The sequence below is a fragment of the Carassius auratus genome, chromosome 30 (genome assembly GCF_003368295.1).
Source record: "Carassius auratus strain Wakin chromosome 30, ASM336829v1, whole genome shotgun sequence".
In the NCBI taxonomy this organism is placed as follows: domain Eukaryota; kingdom Metazoa; phylum Chordata; class Actinopteri; order Cypriniformes; family Cyprinidae; genus Carassius; species Carassius auratus.
Window position 1 is genome coordinate 28,702,570 of NC_039272.1, and position 23,512 is coordinate 28,726,081.

General features: G+C 37.0%; 3 protein-coding genes across 5 annotated transcripts in view; 2 read left to right on the plus strand and 1 right to left on the minus strand.

Moving 5' to 3' along the window:
* The window catches only part of abca2 (ATP-binding cassette, sub-family A (ABC1), member 2), a 56,600-nt gene extending 47,226 nt beyond the window's left edge, over positions 1-9,374 (minus strand). For 2 of the 3 annotated variants that reach the window (XM_026212586.1, XM_026212585.1), the window contains exon 1: positions 8,732-9,373. In XM_026212586.1, coding sequence (XP_026068371.1) covers positions 8,732-8,797 — 66 coding nt within the window. In that variant the 5' untranslated portion in view covers positions 8,798-9,373. Of the gene's footprint in view, positions 1-8,731 lie in introns of all 3 variants that reach the window. The other variant, XM_026212587.1, reaches the window with a different exon arrangement.
* A 2,432-nt stretch (positions 9,375-11,806) lies between these two features.
* LOC113049877 (alpha-(1,3)-fucosyltransferase 7) lies at positions 11,807-14,377 on the plus strand. The gene is made up of 2 exons (XM_026212588.1): positions 11,807-11,952; positions 12,502-14,377. Exon 2 carries the CDS (start codon positions 12,512-12,514, stop codon positions 13,550-13,552), a length of 1,041 nt encoding a protein of 346 aa, XP_026068373.1. The 5' UTR covers positions 11,807-11,952; positions 12,502-12,511; the 3' UTR covers positions 13,553-14,377.
* Positions 14,378-19,581: 5,204 nt separating this feature from the next.
* carnmt1 (carnosine N-methyltransferase 1) lies at positions 19,582-22,859 on the plus strand. The gene is made up of 8 exons (XM_026212595.1): positions 19,582-19,730; positions 19,941-20,136; positions 20,280-20,446; positions 21,218-21,358; positions 21,477-21,655; positions 21,757-21,870; positions 21,975-22,078; positions 22,161-22,859. Exons 1-8 carry the CDS (start codon positions 19,582-19,584, stop codon positions 22,335-22,337), a joined length of 1,227 nt encoding a protein of 408 aa, XP_026068380.1. The 3' UTR covers positions 22,338-22,859.
* The last annotated feature ends 653 nt before the right edge of the window (positions 22,860-23,512 follow it).

Consider the following 23,512-nt stretch of genomic DNA (forward strand, 5'->3'; position numbering starts at 1 on the left):
TCATCGTTCAGCTCTTAAGTTAGTGGAAATACAGGCTGGTTCTGCATTACGTTTACAGACACTCAGTTAAGAGAATCTATTATGGTGGCAAACTTAAATCTATCTCCAAAACTAACCAGGTTCTCTCCACCTCTCTCTCTCTGCCCCAATTTATGGCTCCCTGCCTGAGCTTGGTTTTACAAGGTGAACACTGCTGCAATAATAATCTTTTCAGAGGGACCGTCCCTGACTCTGGACACGTATTGCCATTCATTTAAGCCAGGCACACAATGAGAGGCTTAAAGGTCAGGGTTTTATATCTGATCTTGTTGCCGAAATAAAGGATAACTCATTGCCTCTTGAGCTGTACTCCACAATCCCTCTTTCCTGCCCCACTTCATTTAATTTCTGCAGTGTCTCATGCCTTCTTCACCTTTGCCTAAAACACTCTTTCTAACACCTCTACTGTCTCACTGGATCCTCATTTAACACACTGCCCTACCTGTCCTCATTACAGTCCTCTCTCACTCCAGCAATCACGTCACTGACTGCTTGTCAGCACTGCACTGACAAAAGACGTTTCCATCCAGCAACTTTCTCCTACCTAAATCTTGCTCCTCCAGAACGGCTGACCATTAAAGTACTTTCCACCTGTCACTCTATCCCTCATTCCTTTTCTACTCTATCTCATGTTTATTTCATCCAATCTTGCTTTAGTGCTGATTTTCTCCCAGTAGTATGGAGAGATCTCAATAATTCAGAAGGCTGTCTGAGCTATGCTGGGCTAGCAGGACAACAATCACTGGACACGGGGAACTTTCAGTGCCCCACTTACTCTACAAGCAGACGGACAGTAAACAATACTGCTCCAAAGTACTGCTTTCTACCGACGAGATCACTATTATCTACAGTACACGGTCCATGAACATCCATACTATCCTTAATGCCACTTTTTCTTTATGCAACTGGTGAATGAGTCACAAATCTCCATAATCACACAAAATGTTCACAGCATTCATGTCTCACAATCATCCTACTGTAGTAAATGTTACTGTGCACGTCTGTATACTGTACTGGTATGCCGCACTCCCACACTACCCATTTAATCACATTAATCTTCTTGCAAATGTATGACTAACACATTTGCACATACACTGTAAAAAATGGAACACGCTGTTTACTTAAAAATAATTAAGGAAGCAATATTACACATAATATTTTTGAGTAATTTTTCGGGCTTGATTTTTTTAAATGGAATCTACCTTAATAAATTGAATTTAATATAATTAGTGAAATGTTCTCATTTATTTTAAGCTGATTCTCAAAAGTATGTGATTTTGAGTGAGGTCTGTTTGTATTTGACTTCGAGTTATTTAAAAGACAAATACAGTATACAGCCAAAGGGTTCAAGTAGGAAAATACTTGAGAAATACTGGAAAGTACTGCACAGAGGCTTAAAGCCTTAGTATCCATAACCATAAGCTCTACTCTTCTCCACAATGGTTACGATTGCCCTGTGCAATGGAAACTTCAGTGTAACAGAAATGCTTTCAAATGTCAAACATAACTGAACATTAAACATGAATAGATGCTCAAAACAAAAAATTTACTCTACGTATCCGGCCACATGCAAAAGCATGCTGAGAACGAACAATCACCTCTAAAATAAAACTTTTTTTTTTTAATCAGTTACTCAAAGCTCCAAAACTGCTAAAGTTTCCTTAAAAAAAGAAAAGAAAAGAGGAAAACACATCTCTTGGCTTTATTAGTAAAAGGTCCTTAATATTTTCTATACAACACTGAATCACAATTTCTTAAATGAAATCTACACATTATTTTTAATTATCACATTAATTTTTTTAAATTGAAATTACAAGATCCACAATACATTTTTTAACAGTGTATCAGTGCTCTGAAGTAATCGAAATCACCATGCTAAAGTTTAAGGGAAGGTGGGAGACTTTGGTTCTGCATACATTTTGCTCAATATAGTAGTCTTCAATGGGTTTAAGATCCAAACTGCAACTTCAATGCAGCTTCAAAGGGCTCTACATGATCCCAAACAAGGAATAAGGGTCTTATCAAGTGAAACGATTGGTCATTTTCTGATAAAAAAAAACATAAATTAAATACTTTTTTAGCCACAAATGCTCATCTTCCACTAGCTCTGCAATGCGCATGTGCAACTTCACACATTACATAATCACACTGGAAAGGTCACACATGGTTATCTCTTTGCCTGTGTACTTTGGTTTAAAAAGGAAGGGTGAAAAACTCCATCTCATTTTCTCCTTCAACTTCAAAATCGTCCAACATAATTTTACCTTTTTTGTAAAGCATTTGACTTCCTTTGCACGTTCGCTTTGTAAATACTGGGTAAGTATGTCTGCCTACGCGTGACCTTTCCAACATGATTACGTAATGCATGAGGTCGGGCTAGTGCAAGACGGTTAAAAAGTATATCCAAATTTTTATTTTTTCGAAAATGGCCATTTCGCTAGATAAGACCCTTATTCCTTGACTGGAATTGTGTAGAGCCTTTTGAAGAGGCACTGAAACAGCAATGAACCTACAATGTTTTCGTCACAACCCTTAATTCTTTTTGACTGAAGAAAGAAAGACATGAACATCTTGGATGACAATGGGGGTGAGTAAATTATCAAGACATTTTTATTGTGTAAGGGAACTAATCTTTAAAATGATGTACAAACCAAAGTAAGAATGGAGTTGTGGGCAAGTTGGGTAAATTAATTGCAGAAATTAATAAAGAAAAAAGAAATAATTAAAAGTAGTACAAAAAATATCCATACAAGGACCATGAATACTCTGCTGCCATATCGCCGCATTACAACACATTCCACAACGTCATTTCTAATTACAATCCAATGCATCTCAAAAACATACTGCTTCTCAATTAACTTCCTTTTAAAGTAGTTAAATCATTTTGGGCTTACATATATGATTAGTCTTTCACTGATGCAGGCTTAATCTCAAAAGGGGCTCGCTGGTGCAGCATAACTTTATTGCTTGCTGAATCAACTATCTTAGAACACTTAATACTTCACATGGATCTTCCCATTTAATTTTCATCACAAAAATGGAACCCTCTATAGTTAGCCAAACTCAGATTACATGTGTGCCAAACTAAAGGACCACTGATGTCCTTGTTATTTCTCACAGCACTGAAAGGAAGCTAAAGCAACTAATGTAAAAGGAACAATGTTTTCTGTATTGCTACTCAGTAAATGGCATATTTACATTGTTTTAAAATGCTTAATGTTAATATATCTGGCATATAGGCTAAACAGTTAGCACAAATCTATGATGTCATTAAAGATTTGAGCCCACATTTAGACTGCATTTTAGTAGCTGTTCTTAATGGAAAGAAATGGCCAATACCATCATCCCCAAATACACAAACTGAATTGTTAATGAAACGGTAGCGTATCTGCATTTCTACTATTGAGATCACAGCATAAAACCAGCTCACAAAACACATACTGTGATTCCATTAACATACAGTCAGCATGCATAATTCAGACAGCTGCCATTACAATAACTTGCTTTCTTGATGACTGTCCGGTTATCAGACTACTGTCTGTGTCTTGACTCTTTCTCTTACTTCCATCTCATTCTCTCTCTTTCAATCTCTGTCTCCATAGATACGCAGACAGTTTCGCCCATCCCTGCTTCAACCAGTTGTTCAGGGCTTGAAGCTCACAGGAAGTAGGTCAGCCCGTGTTGCACTTGGCATAAGGTAAAGGCAACCGGTGCATTAAAAGACCAATTTTGGGTTAATGTTCTTCTAACCTTCAACCTTCATAGCACAGACTATAAAATGTGGAATTAAAAAAAAAAAATTATGATGGGGCAGGAAGTGAAGATATTGCTTTGTTAAAAAAGAAAAACAAGCACCCAGTCTAGCGGGGAAGAGGGTTTAAGAAGGGCTCCAGACTGTCGCACATGTAGCGAAAATAAATAATAATACAAATTGTAACAGCAATTTAAAATCTTACTGGCATAACACAACACAGAACAAACTATGATTCATGAAAACATGGCCTTGATGAGTGGATTCTTATTAATGTCTTTATCTAAAAAAATTAACACTCTGAATCGATCCAACAACTGACTGAATGAAACACAATGTCTAATGTAAAATTAATTGTTTCCAAAATACAAGTTTAAACTAAACCAAAGTCCCTTTAAGACAAGTCATGTCACTCAGTGGCCATCTTTGAAACGCCTCTCGGGAATGCAAGTGCAGCTCCTATCTCTTTGAAAATGGGGAAAAATCAAATTCTACAAAACTGTACACTGAGCTTGCGCTTAAATTTGATATTTGAAATCACCAAAGAAATCTGATATCAACTGTGTCATAAATGTTTATTTTGCTCAAATTGCATTATAAAAAGCTTATTATTCAGACTAGATCAGTCAGTGTGCATTCGCAGTCCTGTGCGTACGTCTCAGAACGCTGACTTTCTATAGCAACCGGGACTTCTAACGCCAGCTGCAGTGACTTCTAACGCCAGCTGCAGTGACACGCTGACTATTGATTAACGATTGGCTCTTTCATTCAGAAGGCGGGGCTTCCTCCGATTCAGCTGACATATTGAGCGTTGCATTTTTCCCCATTCAAAACTATACATCTTGGGTATATAGCCTTTGACTAAATAATTATGAAGACATGGTCGTCTAAATAAGTGATACATTTATTAATTTTAATTTAATAGATTTAATTCACTACAGCAAACGACCATGTAAAGTCAATGCACTATTTTTACTTTAAGCTAAGCGATTCTGGAATTTGCCCATTTAGTCCTAATTTTAAGAGCCAGGTTTTTAATTTGGAGAGACATTTATGCTTATATATATTATGACTAGGTTATAGAGAAATGTCTGTGGGATTCAGACAGCTGAGACAAACAAGTTGTCATTTAGATGCTGTGAGGGATTTTATGACAGTTTTTTGAATATAACTGCATCCTCACCATAAAATCAACATATCAGTCTGCAAACATAAGAGGAAAGCTGTTAACCACCAACTGCATCTCCATCAGCTGCCCATTCATTCAGAACTACATCATCAAATCAACAAAAACATCTCCATCTCTGACAAACATGTGAACACATCTGCACTCCAACACCATCAAACCCCACACACTCTTGACAAAAAGCCGACTGCATTCACCACAAACATAACAGCAGTAAGTAACCAATAAAGGCAGGCAGCCAGTGGAGAGCTGAACTCACTGGACCTCATTTATGTAGCATCCAATGGACAGAGTGGGCTGAACCTTTTGCTGACTAGCCACTTCCCAGGGTCCCATCAATCTACAAAGCCTTCAAACTCCCAATGAAATAGATCCATCAAACTGGTCCAGTGACGTAACTGTTACTATTCTTGATGGGGTGATCCTTACCTCCAGGGAGCCTGACGTATGCTGCAAACGTGAGCTATTGTAAAATGCTACTGCTTCTAAAAATAACATAATGGTGCAGCCAGGCTTATAAAGAAAGGAACAATGCTTAGTAATTAAGTATCATCCCAAGGTCAAATCGCTGCTCAAAGTAGTGTGGCTTATTTCCTAATTGAGTGTTAGGACAGGGCTCTTGAGAGCCCACTTCTGTTCAATACCAGATATGGTTTCATAGTAGCAGAAAGCTGATATAATAAAGATTAGGATTAAAGGGGTGGTTGTTTGCGATTTAATTTTTTTAACATTCGTGTGTTATGTTGCTGTTTGAGCATAAGCAATATCTGCAAAGTTTCAGTGCTGAAAGTTCAATGCAAACGGAGATTTTTAAAATTCTGGCAGTTTAATGCCTACAAAAACGGCTTGTTGGGACTATAACAAGATACTTCCAGACAAACCCAGCCCTCGGGAACATGCAACATACGGGACGAAACCATGCTGTGCTGCTTTAGAGAAAACAAAGAAAAATAGGGGTGCATGTAAAATCTCTATTCATATTAGAATTCTGATTCTGTCTTCTAACGATTCTAATGGTTTCACAAAGTTTCAAAATCAATGTTCTATAGCAGCAGTTCTCAATCCTGTTCCTCACATCGTCCTGCATCTCTCTCTCTCTCTCTCTGTTTGTCTCAACCTCTTATTCAGATCACCAGCTCAAACAATGAGCTGTTCCATTTATTCACTGATTTTTAGACGTGTCACTCGTATAGTTTTGAATGGGGAAAAATGTAACGATCAATATGGTTAAAAAGTACTTAATTACCTGTTTGGTGTTATTACTTCTATTGTTCTCATTTGTAAGTCGCTTTAGATAAAAGCATCTGCTAAATGATTAAATGTAAATGGTCGCTTAATCGCAGGAAGCCCTGCCTTCTGAATGAAAGAGCCAATCACTAATCAGTAAAATCATCTGCAGCTGCCGTTAGAACATTTATGACACAGCTGTTGTCAGATTTCTTTGGTGATTTCAAATATAAAATTTAATCCAAATCTCAGTGAACAGTTGTGGAGAATTTGATGTTTTCCCATTAAGAGATGCACTGCACTTGGATGCCCAAGACGTGTTTTAAAGATGGCCACCAAATGACATGGCTTGTCTTAAAGAGTTTGACAAGTCATGTCAAACTCTTTGGTTATATATGGACGTGCGTGCGGTTGCCGTACTGTATTTAAGCTTTAATCAGGATAACTGTATATTAAAAGCTAACAGAAGCAGTAGCATTTACAAATAACAGTGTATCTAAAATAATAAGACAACAACAAACAAAAAACATACCACTAAGAGCTGTGCTTGCACAGGTTCTGTGTGATCCTCTTCACAAATATTCTCGTCTCAATCGAGCGCTAAATGAAAAGCAATATAGATGACGCCATTGTTTACAATACAACCGGAGCACATTGTGATGAGGTGAGGGGCGGGATGCTTAGATGTGCACTAGAGGCGGTTTAGCCAATCACAATGCACTGGACTAGCAAACCAATCAGAGCCCATCGCGTATTTCTGATGGAGGGGCTTCATAAAAGCAGGAAATGATCAGCGCGTTTATAGTAGAAGGGACAGAGCGGTGTGGAATAAAGGTAAATTATGTGAAAAATAATTCATAAAAAAAAAACAAAAAAAAAAACACCATTAACACATGTTAGACTGCACCCCATAAACACAATCAAGCCTAGAAAAACCAGCCCTCTAACTTACAAGCATTCTTAAAATGCTGCTACACTTAGTCATAAAATAAAAAAATTACAATGGCCTGGCCTTTATATAAATATTTAGAGTGCTATATTACGCCCAGAAACTCCATTATGAAACAGTTTGCTTTAAAGGTGCGTTCACATCAAGAACGATAACTATAAAGATAACTAATGATCACCATTTTTCCATTCACCCCAATGCACAATTATGTTCTGTTCATAACACTATCAGCACACACTGCAGTTTTGTCAAACTCATTGAAGCAGGATAGATTCTGATTGGCTGATTGGTTCTGTTGCTCATAAGCTGGAAAAAAAATTTGTAAATGTGATTCCAACAATGCTGTTCCTCCATTGTCATTACAGTTGTGGCATGGACTCTGCTATTCTTTTAGATTTAGAATGATTTTTTTAAAACTATATCTTTATCATTATCATTATGGCCTTAAGATAGCTTTTAAATATTAATGCTATTATTCAATATTTAAATGAAACATCTAAATTAACATGTCGCACATGTACATGTACATTTTTCAGTACTCTATTTTCATGTTATATTTTTTTATTAAATTGTAATGTTTCCTCCAAAGAAAATGTATCTATTTTGCATTTATACATACAAAAAAAAAAAAAAAAAAAAAAAAAAACACCATTACAAATTATATAACAAGCATTCTTATTAAGAGAATAAAAAAAATCTACATAGAATTTGATCTGAAAATCAAAATACCACATTTTTAGGTGGTTTCAGACTTTTGGATCCCCACTATATACTGAAATTGTCCTTTTCCCCTGCAGCCAGATGCAAATACTGTAGGTAAAAATACCCAATACATTTGGGTATTTATATAAAGGTTTTCTGAACTCAGGGGATTTGTTGCAACTCCAGATACAGTATTTTGGTGCTGCAACATTGCATTTTCTCCTCCGCAAGGATAAAAATAAAGGTTACTCTACTCCTACAGACATGCCAAAATTAGCCATGAATAGATAAAAAATTACAGAACTACTTTGTTTTAATAAGAATAGTGTTTTGTCGTCTGGTGTAATACTGCTGTACAGTACTTCAGTCCTTGATGCACCAGGATCACATTTCCTTAGAGTCAAGGCTAGTGACATGTCATAAAACATAGTTTTTGCATATCCCATATTTGTTTAAGTGCATCTGATATATATTGTTTTCTTCCTCAATACATCACCCTGCTAACAGGTCGTTTAGCGGCACCTCACCTTGCTTGAGATGTTTGGTCATAGTCGAACCAACAGATTGTTCAGAGAACAACCTGTTAGTTTCCCAAACAACCTGTTAGTAGGTGATCGGCTGTCGACACAACACCGCCCGCACACTTTGTTTAGGTAACGTTAGCCTAGATGTGAAAACTGTACAACATTTAAAAGGCCAGATCGTGATGAAACTGTACCACCGAAGCCACGAGTAACATTGTTTTCCCTGTATGCTAATGTTTTACAATACCTCAACGTGACTGACGGACGGCCGCCTGCTCGAAACAAAAACACATCAAGGCCTAAATTAAAATAAAAAATATACTCGTGACACATGTAAACAAAAACACTCTTACCGGTCCTCTGCGCTTTAAAGTCATGTTTTTCCACAGAAGAAGGTGCAGCTGGTGAAGAAATCCCATTTTCGATGAGTTGGAGATTGAAGTCGCTAATTATAATATATTCATCACAGTGTTGTTGTTGTTTTGAGATTCCGCTCCGTCTGCATTTTGTCCTCTCCGGCGTGAGACAAAGCCAAACATCCTAAATTTCGAGGGTTGGGTTTGTGAACAAAATGATTTTTAGTAGCAGAGGATGTAGATATTTGCATCTCACTGAGCAGTGGGCGGAGATAACGTTACTCCTGTCAGCCGAACGTAGCGAGCGCGAGCGAACGTTTCTTATTGCTATAGTAACTTGAGCGAGCGAGCGATGTGTCAGGTAAATCAGATGTGATTTTTATGGTAATCTAGCCGCTGCCTCAGCTGGATTACTGATGCGCTGCTGAATCCTCATCATTCTGCGACGCCTGGCTATTTTTAGAAACTCCATCGATGTGAGAACATTTTGATCTCACCATTTTTAGCTTTTCTTTCCAGGACTGAGGTAATCCCTCCTGGCTGGACAGACTTCGCCGAGATCACATTTTATTTTGTGGCTGTCGTGGGTTTCATGAAGTCTGTGATCTTTGATCAGAGTACTGTATGTTATTATGGCGAGTTACCATTGGAAAGAAAAGCGAAGAGCACCCTCTGCAGCTGGGCACTGGTCTAAATAGTACGTTATTAGGGAGAAAATAGCTCGAGTAATCAGTTCCCACAAGACATGGCTTATAATAATCACTGTAGTAGTAATTAACAACCATTAGACACGCATCTCAAGGCCAGATGTTGCGGGGCAACTCTTATTATATTAACTCTGGATTATACGTACACTATTTTAGAGCAGTGGCTCCCATCCTCTCCAAATCAATAATCCAAGCCCCCCAACCTTTTCTATTCACAATAATCATTGTATTACCTTTACATTTTTATTTTTAAACATAACAAATTCAAGATATATTTTATATATTGCCTTGTTATTTTTTTTAAAAACTTGAATAAACTTGAAAAAGTTATTACAAACGAATTAAGTGAATGAAGCATTCACATTAACTTCCATTTATTCATGTATTGTCTTGCAGGCAGGCTTTGGAATAACAAGGTTATGCTATTCTTATAGTATTTTATATGGCAAGATTTTTGTAGAGTTTTTTCCCCGGATGAATTATGAATATTTAATGTGTATAATGTTTATTTATATATAGTAGTATATATATTATTGTTGGTGGTGGTGGTGGTGATGTTACTGTCCACTGACTGGAAGCATCTTGTCACTAAGATGAATTCCTTCTGTGTGTGCACATTTGGCAATAAAGCTCATTCTGAATTGTCATTGTGAGAAGACTTGTCTCTGTTGATTTAGTGTTTTAATGAATGAGTAAATGATTCAGTGACCAAATATTTGGTAAACACCTTGTCTAGTGGCTAGAAGTAATAAATGCTATTAGGGGAGACTGGGGATGAAAGTAACGCTTTTGTTTGAGCATCAATAACTCGGTGGATGTTTGTGTAGATCTTACAAACTTTAAAAAAAAAAAGATTTGTCCTTTTATATTTGTCCTGCATTTGTCCTTTACAAATAAAGCTCAGATGGACTTGTTCTACTACACAATCACAATCTGGTGTGAGTTTTACAGTAACACAGGCTGGGGATACATATAAAAGTGTTAGGCAATTTGCAATCACACTATCCACAGTATACAATTTTTGTTTTTACAAGAACTTCATTGAAGAACAAAGAATAATCAGCTTTGAATAAAGCTAACAATTTAAAGTGACAAACATCATATTGTATTTTTTAAGGATTTAAATTTTGCATAATTTCCATGTATGTATAAGTGTTCATGTAATGTATTTCTGTCACATAAGGGTCCAGTTACTAGTTATGTCATCATCCTCCTATTTTATGCAAATTTTGGGATATCACATGTTAATTGTAAGTAACATTGTAATCTACAATAAAGCAATCTACAATGATTGCTAGCCAATGAAGTAGCTTCTTCTCTAAACTCAAAAATATGATAAAAATGACATCACCACACAGGGGCGCTGGACTGGGGGTAAAACCAGTACTGATTACCAGGGCCCCAAAGGAAGAGAGGGCCCTTGAAAAGTCTGGAATATATATTTTCAAGGGGAAGGGGGCCCATTAGGCCTGCCTATGCATAGTGCCCGGGATCTTGTGCAGCGCCCCTGTCACCAGAGCGCTTTTCTGACTTGTGTTAAAACTGACAGTGTTACAATTGACTGCTTGTTGCAACACTCCCCAGTCTACCCACAGTTTTAACATTCATAATGTCACAAGTTAAAATAGTCAGATAAATGACATAAACATTAATGTTAACATTTCAGACAGAGTGGATTAAGTTGATATTCCTCATCATGACAAATGATCAGTATAATCCTGCCCACAGCATTTCAAAATCAAGTGCTGATCGGAGAGCAGATTGTGGGGGTTTTTTTCAGTCTCCAACCACAGTCCACAACAGGAAAAGGAAAAGGAAAAGTGCGATTTCGAAATATTTTCTTCCCCTCACCAAGATCTTTCGCTATATCACAATGAAGACTCAAATTATTTGAATAACTTGGTGAATCACAAACGTTCAGCATTTTTGTCAAATGTTTTTAAATGTAAATGGAACCTACACTAAAAAAAATGATTAATTCATCCAATTAAAAAAAAAAAAATTAAGGTAATGATTCACATCTATATAGCCTTACGTGAGACAATGAAAAATAAATAACTTGCCCTATGATTAATTAAATATTTTTTTTCAGTGTATACACAGTCTATATAATATTACATAATATAAACATTGAATTAGGGCTTAAAATATGATCTGAACCACATGTACTATCAGTGCCTAGTTTTGTGTAATTTTACTGGTGCAATCTTACTTGCTCTGTGCTGAAAGAGGTGTGGCCTCTAAACATGTGCATGGTGAATCTTTGCACCACAGTTGATTTCATGTGTCCATATTTCTGCATTGCGAAGTTTTCTGCCAACAGGCGGGGCCAAACCGGATACACACTCTTGGTTTAAATGTCAATCTCACACTAAGCAGTGACACTTTTGGTTTATACATTTAAGCACAAGTGGTGATGCTTTTGGTTTATATGGTACTGACACTCAAAGCAGTGGCTTTATAGACAAACCACCATACATTTTCAAGTTCTTCCTGGACTCTCAACTGTAGGCAAGTACATGTTTTGATTGCGCCTGTTATTACATAAAAAAAGACTAAAATAATGAAGATATATATATATATATATTTGGATGTAAAATATTAACCTTTACTGGGAATAATAAATATATTACTTGGTTGTTAAAATGGCAGTGTGTGGTAGTATTTATGCATTTTTTTTTTTAACTAACCAATGAAAAGCTGTGACTAAAATGCAAAATGATGATTAAGTGTCATAGGTTTACACCATCATATTGTATCATAAGCTCAGTTTTAGTCACTACTGTCACAAGGAAAAGACAGAGTTGATTTCATTCTGTTATTTTACTTTCTTTTTTTTAAATAATTGGTTTTATTTTTATATTTTATTTTACATTTAATTAAAGTTTTAGTAGATTTGTTTTGGGTTTGTCTGTATAGTTTTTATTTAATTAGTTCATAAAATATTAAACAAAAAGTTTTTACCTGTCAGACACCTAAAATAAGTATAAATGCTTTATGATTTTAATTTAATATCTATAATAACCCTGCTGTGACCACCCCACCACTGTGTCTTTACAGTATTTGCGCCATGCGGTTGATGAAAAATTATAAATGTGCCCTCTGTTGTCTGTTTGGCTTCGTGCTGCTCTACAATTTCTTATCCTGGAGTAAAACCACTGAGACCAGTGGACCTAAAGGCCCAGAGGACAACACCACCATCCTCCTGTGGCACTGGCCTTTCGGAGTTCGCTACAAACTGGAGAGAGGTGTCTGTATGGATCAATATAAAATCCCCAGATGCTTTCTGGAGGATAACCGATCTGTTTTCGCTCAGGCAGATGTTGTAGTCTTCCATCACAATGAGCTCTGGACTGGTCACTCCAAACTGCCTCTCCACCTTACGCGTTCACCAATGCAAAAGTGGCTTTGGTTATCGCTGGAACCTCCTATGAACAACCACAACCTCAGCAACTACAACAGTTTGTTCAACTGGACAATGAGTTATCGCCGTGACGCTGACATCTACATGCCATACGGAGAGCTCATTTCGAAATGGACTAATACCACATACACCATTCCGAAGAAGAGCGAATGCCTAGTTTGCTGGGTGGTCAGCAAATACAACGCCAATCAGAGTCGCTCCCTAGTTTTCAAGCAGCTGGAGAAACACATTCCGTCAAAACTAATAGAAGTATATGGTCAGTGGTCCAAGAGGCCACTCTCAAACAAAAAGCTGCTTTCCACAATATCTCGATGTTATTTCTACCTTGCTTTTGAAAACTCAGTGTCCACAGACTATATCACAGAGAAGCTGTGGCGAAATTCGTTTCAGGCGGGGAGTGTGCCGGTGGTCCTTGGCCCACCCAGGAAAATTTATGAACTATCCATTCCACCAGAGTCATTCATACATGTAAATGACTTCAGCAGCATTCAGGCACTGGCTAATTTCTTAAGACAAGTGGCTGCTGATAGAGAGCGTTATGAGTCTTATTTTAGATGGCACAATAAGTATAATGTTAGAATGTGCACAGACTGGAGAGAGAGACTATGTAATATTTGCACACGTTATGACCAGCTCTCTAAGCATAAAAAAGTGTACAATGATCTGTACAGCTGGGTCAACAGTTAACTGACTTTTTCATTTGAAAGTGTGGATTTTCAAATTATAAGTTCACTTTATCTGTTCTTTGCAAGTACTGTTAAATGTATTTGAAACATGTCCAGGGGCATCAACTAGTAAATTATAAATGATTTTTCAAAATGTTGCTTTATAAATATTTAAGCAATAGCATTTTGCTTCTCATTCCAACCCTGTTTTTTGTTTTTTAGTTTTTTATCAGATGCCATTATGTTTCTGAATATAGTAGTTTGCACTCAGTGTGAGAACGCCCTTCCGCTTCAATATTCACAGGTTCCTACTAAGTTTCATCAATACAGGTTTAAAAGGCCAGCAATTCATGCTTCCATATATTTAACCAATTATATTTTAATTGATTTTTTTTTTCAAATTTCATTTAATTTCACATTTACATTCTTTTATGTGGTAAACTATTTTTTGAGAATGCCACGCCAGAAAACCCCCAATACTTCCCACAGAAAGCTAAAATGAGTCAGTGAAGCATGCCAGCTCACTCTTGAACCATTTGGGTGTTAATCATATGCGTGCCAGACTAAAAATCTGTTAAAAACTGTTCTGCTTTGTGGTTCTTTCTTTATAAATGTTAGTAGTCCACATCCTTGATTAAATACAAACCTGGAGGATCTTGGCTCTGTGAGTCCTTGCAAGGTCTGTTTTAATATGGTAGTTTATGTTAAGCATTCATGTTAACACAACTTTATTGCCAAATATATATGTATATATATTCATAACTTCCTGGGCTTAATATTACTTTTGGTGCATGTAAATTGTTCTGGTGCATAAATATAAGCCCAATAAACCTTCTGGATATTTCAATGCGATTTTTATGTATTTTCCAGTGGTGGTTCTGTGAAACAGGGTGACAGACTGGTAAAAATATAACAGTAAACTGTATAGTTATTCTGACCGTTGAGTTTTTTCTTTTTAAATAAAGCTATGCAATGTTGTGAGTCACACTTTCACATCAAATCAGCATTAGTCACTTCAGTAAAGATTTCATAGATTTATTTGCTAAGATCTGTGATTAACTTACCTTTTTGTCTTCACAGCCTTCTGTTCTTTTCTAAGAACTACTTACATTGTTTTCATTTGGACTGATGCAAAATCAAGACAGTGTTTAACAATTAGTGCTCTGAACAACTTCTCTTCTTTTTAGTGTGTTGATTTGAAAACACTGATTCCATAACTGATGTTACAGAGCAAATTATTGATGTGGCAAATACAATTTGCAACCGATGATCGGAAATAGCTGACAGGGGACGAAGTCTCACATCCTCTTTAACAAGAGGTATATTCAACTGGCTGTTTCTGTGGTTTCCTTTTTATGCACCTTGTAGAAACAAAGGAAAGATTTAAATGCAGCTTTTTGGCATGTAAGAATTCTTGTAGAGATTGTGTATTATTATTTAAAAAGAGTATATTTTGTTTATCATATTTCTGATAAATTCATATCTGAACACGTTTTACAACCCATCATAATTTTGTCCTGAGCCCTGGGTAGAGGATCTCATCTTGCTCTCATCACTTAGTAATTAGTATACTGTTAACTCGATCATTAATTCCATTCTACCACATCCGCTCAGAACAAAATACCATATACTGTATATATAATCTGACGTTCTTTCCCTTCTTTTTTAATTTGTTGCATTTAAATGGCCATGCAAATAAAACATGCTCAGTTGAAAACGCGTTATGACCAGCTAAACCCTTAATCTGATCTGAGTTTGATCTTATAAATTTACAAAATTATTACTTTACTAATATTTTTTTATTATCACAAGGAGAAACTCTGTAGAAAGATATGTCATAAGTACTGTGGCTGATTTTTAGACCTACATTGTTTGGAAAGAAAATGTTGAGTATGGTCTATTACACTTAGAATGTTCTAAATGTCTTTTTTCAAACTCTTGTGTGGTGCAACAGTTCCTCTTCCACTCTTCTTTCTTCACTCTGAAACTATTGCGCTTCTGGAAGGTTTCATCCATCTTTTTAAAGTTTCTCTTGTCTCCGCATGTTCATGGTGCTCCTGTCCATTTTTCCTCCAGGTAATATTCACTATTGCTGCGTAGAAACCTGTTGCAAGTCACACCACTGGAGAGGAGTTCTTTTGCGAGGAACTAAAAAGTATAACTTTCATGAATTTTCCTACTTAGTGCATGCTATCTAAGTGCATTAATGTTATAATGACAAAGCAAAGACTTAAGTATCTATAGTGATATTAGCAACATGAAGATACATTTATATAGTTCTCTCATACTGATTGCATTGTGGTTCTGTAATTTGTGTATTATGTGAAATACACAGTGATTAGTATTTCCAAATAATCCAGTGAAACTAAAAAAAGATTCAATATGATGGAGTATATATTTTCTGTTAAAGTTCTGCCATGCTCCCAATATTTGTGTAGAAAGACAATGAAGTTGTCATCTGTGATTAATTTTAGAAAATGTTAAAGCAGATCTGTTTTATTACTCCAATTGTCTGCATTGTTGTGTGCCTCCTATATTTCTGGGATATATATTTTTTTCCTCTAAATCCAGTCTCATGTAAGTGTCAGTCTCCATCAAAACCAAGATGATTATACCTATATATTTCCAGTTTTATCGTCCCACTGACAGTGGCATATCCACAGATATGGGGTAGTAGTCTTGACAGTAGGCTACTGAAAGGAAAATACATAGCTACTATAATTGGAATTGTATTAATTACAATTTTACTAAACCCAAAAAAGAAAGAAAGAAAGATTTACGTTTATTTAGAGCTAACTCAACAATATCTTAGGCATTTTGTGACCAAAATGGTGAAGATGACTGAAGACAAAAATCACTTAGGTAACGTTAGGCTTATTTAGTCTATTCACATACAGGGCTCTCAAGTTTTGAACTGAGTTCAGAGTGAGATTTTGCCCGCGGTCGCGATGGCGGCAGGGGTTTGATGGGGACGGGTGTCTGATCTCATAAATGACACATATTCTTACAAATAAAATAATATTTATTTAATTCAGCATTTATTTGTGTGTGTGTGTGTGTGTGTGTGTGTGTGTGTGTGTGTGTGTGTGAGAGAGAGAGAGAGAAAATGGTCAGTGTTGTTTATTGTAGGTGTTGGTAGCTGGTTTTGAGGCCAGGGGTTGGTGGCTCCCATTTGAAGCACTGTGGTTCCAGGCCAGCCATTTTTCACAGTTCCATCAAGTGCTAAGCTGTTCCTGGTTTTGGTCTTGTTTAATCCCACCATGGAGAAAACCCTCTCAGCATAGGTATTTGAATGAGCGAGCACTAACACTAATGCAGCTATTTTAGAAAGCCTCCCTGCTTATGTCCCTCACACCTTGATGGACACAGGAGTTCTCTTGTCTGCAGACTAAGCACCAGTAAAAAGAGCTGGTGGTTCCCATTGTGATGAATGGCCATCGTGTTGACCACTCCTTCTTAAAGGAACACCTACAGGTGGCTGCTCTACATAACCCTCTCTTTTTCCCTGTTTCCAGTGGCTTCTCCACTGTTTCCTCTATGGTCCTCCACAGTCTCTTCCATGCACCCATCCTCTACTGGCACTCCCTCCCCTACTGTATTCTCCACAGCCTCCTCCTCTGACCTAGCCACCTTTTTAGGGAGCTGGGCCCGCATTCATAATGATTTTAAGAAAGTCCTCTCAGAAAACTCTTAATTTAGCTTAAAAACTTTTACATAGGAGTCTTAGCTTTAAAGCAATTCGGGACCGATCTGAGAGCAACTCTGACTAAGGAAAAGACAAAAACGTTCATCTTAGTGAGGAGGCGGGGTTGACCCCGTTGCTATGTATGACACAATCTTTTGAAGACTGTGATTGGTTGGTAGTCCAAGAAGGAAAAAAAGAGTGATTTTAAGTATAGGGTCTATTCTAATTCTCACTTTGAATTTACATGCGTAATTTTTCCTATTTGACCGTTCTCTCTCTCTCTCTCTCTCACACACACACACACACACACACACACACACACACACACACACATTATATGTGTGTATATGAATTCTATTTTTTTATTTACCATGCTTTTAATTTCCTATAAGATATTTGATTGGTTAGAATGATAAAAATTGCTCGACTCTTTCTAATTACAGTGATTGCTGTCCTATTTAAGTGGCGGTTTGAATGTTGGTTCTAATGTATCAAACATGGAATCAAAGCCAAGAAGGGCGAGAAAGCCAAACTGGACAGAGGAACAGTGTTTACTGTTACCCCAGTTAGTGGATGAACACCAGGACATTCTTAAAGGAAAATTCAGACACAGCAAGGGCAAGAAGCAGACATGGGAGCGTATAGCACAAACTATTAACGGTTCATTCCCTGCTTGTGCGCACCTATAAGCCTGCTATATTCATAAATGCAGTTTTTTGAGCCTGTAAGGTGGGAATGTCCAGTGGAAACGAAATGAACTGCGAACACAATAAGATGTTCTGAAAGTGCTGTAATTGTTTGTGTGATCACTCTGCTTACAGAAGGTTGTGACAGACTCAAATCATCACTATTGCATTGTTGCATGTTCCCAGTTGCCAAATATCGTAATGTAGTGATTACTTTAATTTATATATTAAATTATATTATATTAAATTATATATAATCTATACCGTCTTATTAACTCATTGTCATCCATTGTCTGCAACACATTTCTTCTGCCTCTTCATCTTTCTGCCATTTTCTCCTCTGCTAAAGAAACTCTTAAGCCTCTTAAAAGTCCTCGTCTGTGCTCATAACAAATTTTACCTTAAGACCTCTTTTAAGGGATAAGATGCTTTCTGAATTACTTTTTTCTTAACTAGGATTTTTTTCTTTAATTTTAAAAGTAAACGCCCATATTTCTAAGAATTTTCTTAGAATTTTGTCACTAGGAACTACTTTTTGCATTAAGATTCTTTATGAATATGGGCCCAGATCTTTTAGAACAAAGCATGAAAGATTGATCCTTTGCCTCTTCCCTGACATCTTTGAAATAGACGAATGCAATAATCAATATTATACATTGGATAAAATATAATGAAATAGCCTAGGCAAAACGTTTTCAAAATGGGGACCAGGATGAGGTGCAGTAAAAATAAAAGGAAAGAAAAAACAAAAAATAATTCAAACTATTATGGATACTGCCATACAAGTATTTTGAATAGGCCTATTATAGAAGTCTCTTATATAAAACTATCAGAGTAGCCCCGCATCCTCTTCAACGTGTTAATTTGGCAATAAAAAAATAATAGTGGGCTAATAATAGGCACAAAAGCTACGGCCGACCACGTATAATGGCCAAAATTGCGTGCGTGTCGGGGTCATAATAACCATCAGACCAAAACATATCTTAGACTGTTTTTAAAAAATGTTAAATTAATATATTGATAAAAAAAAACATATAGTGAAAATCTGTGTCATTGTCTTGACAAGTCTGTAACCGTAACGTTACCTACTTCAGCGAGCGTCTGGATCTGTGTTGCACACGAGCCTGTAAAAATCTTACCCGGATACAGCAATGCTATTTTCTGATTGGTTGATCGGTAGCTATATTTTTTTTATTCGTTTAGCTGGTGCGTGTCAGGGCCTTCGGGGAACTCACTTGATTCCTCTACGTTACCTGTTTCACTGTTTACAAAAATAGCGCCGCAACTTGGTGGGCGTTATCCTCGTAATGTCTCTGTGCGTGAGAAATACAAGGTGTGGCGTGTGAGCGTGTGAACGGGTTGAAATGCGTGAGTCTCACGCCCAATGCGTGAGACTTGAGAGCCCTGCACATAACAGCCTACAAACATATTTAACCGTCTGACAGAAATGTATTCGTTTTAACGAATTGCTACTTGAGTTGTAGGGCATCCTTTGTGCTGTTTTTGTTTAGTCTTCCTTTATTTAAACACAGATACTTTATAAACAAATATCTTTTCGATTTGGATTTGACACGTGTCTAGAAACCGCAATGAACCCAAGAATCGACTATGCGGGTTCTGCTATCTTCCCTGTATTCTGTTTGTTGATCTGTCGATTACTTACGCCTGCAGCGTACGGCGATGGCTGATAGCACGAATGAAACAGTAGCAGCGTCTAAACCGGAGGTATTTTACAACTATCGGGAGAGGAATAAATGTTCCCCCGAGGAAAATGCGAGATTAGAGAGACAACATTTCTGGAATGTCATCAACGCGTTTAAATACTACAGGTAAACACTTGATTGCTGCAGCATCAAAGACCCATCTGCTCCACACCAACACAAGCTGAGCAACTGTTCTTTTTTAGTTTTAATATTTAAAATGTAATATATCCTTATGGAATTCTGTTTATCGACCCCTCTGCTTATAAATTATCCATATTATCCATACTCTCTGGCTCTCCCTCCCTCCTCATGTTGTTTTGTCTTCCATGTGTTCAGAATTCATGTTCATGAACGAGTGAATCGAGCCGAGCGGCAGTTCCGATGCCTTCCAGATCACCACCAGCAACTTCTGACAAACTTCATTCCCAATCTGACTAAGATCCGCTACTGTATCGACCGAAACCAAGAGGTGCTGCAGGCTATAGTGCACAACTGCCTCCATATGTTTGAGAACATGGAATATGGACAGGATGTAGGTGGCAATCAGTGGCTGTAGGTCTTACAATTAATAATGTCATATTTCTTATTTGGTTGTTGTGATGACAGAAGTGTGATTTTTTTTTTTTTTTTTGGTTAGTTGTAGTTAGCCCATAATGGTTTCCTTGCATTTTAAAGGGTGACCCAAGGAAAGTGCGGCCTTCCTCGACTTTTGACATGGACAAGCTGAAGTCAACCTTAAAGCAGTTTGTCCGTGACTGGAGTGAAGCAGGAAAAGCGGAAAGGGACAGCTGCTATAAACCTATTGTAGAGGAGATCCAGAGATTATTTCCTCCTGACCAGTGGTAAATATGATAAACAATCTGTGAAATTCTTCTCATCGGTACATGGCTTTAACTACGATGGCTAAATGTAAGATACATGTATAGAATATCTGTTCATTATCATTTACAAGTTTGGGTTTGGAAAGTGTTTTTTCTTCTTCTCTGTTTATCTCTTTTGCTCAAATACAGTGTAATTTTTATATTTTTAAATAATATTTTGATGTAAAAAAACAACAACAACAACATCTATTTTCTAATTACATATATATATCAAATGTGGTTTATACACATGATGTCAAAGCTGAATTTTCTTTATTGCCACACAGTCTTTCAAAAATCAATTTAATTTGTTGATCTGGTGCTAGAAAAACATGTCTTATTATCAGTGTTGATGACACCTTTTTTTTGGCAACTGTGATACTCACTATATAAATGACTTTTAAACAAATAGCCATTTACATGCTTAGGACGTTTGACTTTGTCTAGGCAGCTAGACTCGTTAGGTAATGTTTTCTCATTTTAATTGGCCAAATTCCTATGAGTTTTATAGAATATATGGGAATACTAGCAATTTGATGGTGCAATAGCTTCACTTTTTATGTAATGAGCAATCCATTTCTCTATTATAGATCAGTGGATAGTTTTTTTTTCTTACATTTTCAACAAGGACACATTAAATTGTGTCATCAAAAGTGACGGTAAAGATATTTATAATGTCAATCAATTTCAAATAAGTGTATATGTTATATATTATTACTAAATGTGTGATTCTTGTAATATTTCTCTCTTCAGTGACGTGTCTCAGGTCAAAGTGTTAGTGCCGGGGGCAGGTCTGGGGCGGCTTGCATGGGAAATCGCTAACCTGGGCTATTCGTGCCAAGGCAACGAGTGGAGTTTCTTCATGCTCTTCTCCTCTCATTTTGTTCTGAACAGGTAAACCACATTCTATCGGGATAAAGCACATGATGCTGACAACAAATTTGAATTATGAAGTCGTAATGTTTATTGCATTTGTATTTATGAAGACATTAACTAATATTTTGTCTCTCAGGTGTGATAAGGAAAATGCGCTGACACTGTATCCCTGGATTCACCAGTTCAGTAATAACAAAATGTCTTCCGATCAAACAAGACCTGTGTCCTTTCCCGATGTCAATCCACAGAGTCTCCCAGCAGACTCAGACTTCTCTATGGTCGCTGGAGACTTCCAGGAAATATATAGTGACCCTGGTGAGTTTTTGTGTTTATGTGAGTAAACATGAACATAATTATGATTTGCACTTAAATAGCATTACCATACAATAACATTTCGAGTTTTATCCTCCATACAGAACTGTGGGATTGTGTTGCTACTTGTTTCTTCATTGACACTGCCCACAATGTGCTTGATTACATTGAAACCATCTGGAATATTCTAAAACCTGGCGGTGTCTGGATGAACTTGGGTCAGTCACAGATTCTACATAAGCATTTTCAGTCAAATGTTACCTACAAATGAAAGCCTGAAAACACACATGGGGTTGAAAGCTTTTCGTATTTGTTTTCAAAGGTCCACTTCTTTACCACTATGAGAATATGGCCAATGAATTGTCCATTGAGCTGAGCTATGAGGAAATAAAGGCTGTTATTTTAAAATATGGATTTGTCCTGGAGGTAAATGGCTCAATTTTTTTTATTTTTTATTTTTAATCAGAATAAATTATTATAAATCATATTACTGTATTTTTTTCAACAGTTGGAGAGAGAATCTGTTCCCAGCACGTACACAGAGAATGATCGCTCCATGCTCAAGTATCTTTATGACTGTGTGTTTTTTATCGTACGGAAACCTTCAGAACAGTTGATCAATGGAGTTCAGACACCTAAACATGGCCAGATTGAGGATTCTTTACAGACAAAAATGTCAACATGACATTTAGAAGGGTGAAGATCTGGACAAATTCACAGACAAAGGCCCAAAATAATAAACTGATGTTTTTAATCATGAATGCCAGCGTTATAGTACATTCCTGGTAATACGAGAAATCTGGAGCTTTATTGTATGTTGAATTGTCTCGGATATTTACCTAAAATGTATGTTGTGTTTTGGTGCTTCACTTTGCATTCATATTCCTCAGGTTTTGGGTGCTGCTTGCTTCACAACTGAATAATTGCCACTTGTCACTCCACACGTACATTTCAGTGTTTTCTTGCAATTGTTTACATTATCAGGCTTTATGATCAAAATCATATTCACAGTCTGCTCTGGATCTTGCACAAATAATCCAGTGTCCCCTAGGAAATATGTTGACCATCACAATTGTACTAGTTAAAATAAAGTTGTTTTAAACTTAACAGATTTTTCATGACCTTGTATATATAGTGTAATAAAACTTTTACAATCAATCATGACTGTTTGTTTTTAAGCATTTGAATCTATTTATTATCCACCCCACAAAATCCACAATAATTGTTTGGAAGGTAGTGAATAAATTATGACGCTTATCCCAACAAACGTTGTTGTTGTTTGACCTTTCTGGCCACAGAGGGCGCTGTATTCAGTTTCAACTGTCGTAATTTAAACAGTCGAGAAACTCAACCTCTGCGTACTTAAAAAAAAAGTATTGCCGCTTTTTTGTAGAAGCTGAGTTTTGTTGGTCGCACACATGACCAAACGGGGAGCAGAAAACATTTTGAATTCCGAAATCCCTCATAAAAGATGCTTTCGTTCTCTGTCCGACAACGACAAACAGGTAGGAGGCGTGAACCTGACCCAAAACGCAATATCATCCTCGTTATTAACGCTGGCTGGACCACGCTGCAGGAAAAGACCGAGCTATCTCGAAGATTCACTGGATACAGATAACCTACCGAGAAAGCAGGCTGCAAACGGGGTTAATTCATCGCTGGAAGGCAGGAGCACGTGCAAGTCTAGAACATTCGAGGATGGTGCTGGGAGACCTGTCACGCGGCGGTCATCTCGCGCGCTTCAGACGCAATCAAATAAACAGACAGACGAAAGAACTAACAGTACTGCAGGAGACAAGGTAAAGTTTCAAGCACCTGAGCGAAAACCCTCGTGTTTTTTTGTGTGTGGCCTGCGTGGTG

Excerpts from the sequence above, each read along its gene's own strand:
- LOC113049877 (XM_026212588.1), top strand. The coding sequence starts at position 12,512 with ATGCGGTTGATGAAAAATTATAAATGTGCCCTCTGTTGTCTGTTTGGC.
- carnmt1 (XM_026212595.1), top strand. The coding sequence starts at position 19,582 with ATGGCTGATAGCACGAATGAAACAGTAGCAGCGTCTAAACCGGAGGTA. Across the intron at positions 20,447-21,217 it reads TTATTTCCTCCTGACCAGTG|TGACGTGTCTCAGGTCAAAG; the intron begins GTAAATATGATA and ends TTCTCTCTTCAG. Across the intron at positions 21,359-21,476 it reads TCTCATTTTGTTCTGAACAG|GTGTGATAAGGAAAATGCGC; the intron begins GTAAACCACATT and ends TTTGTCTCTCAG.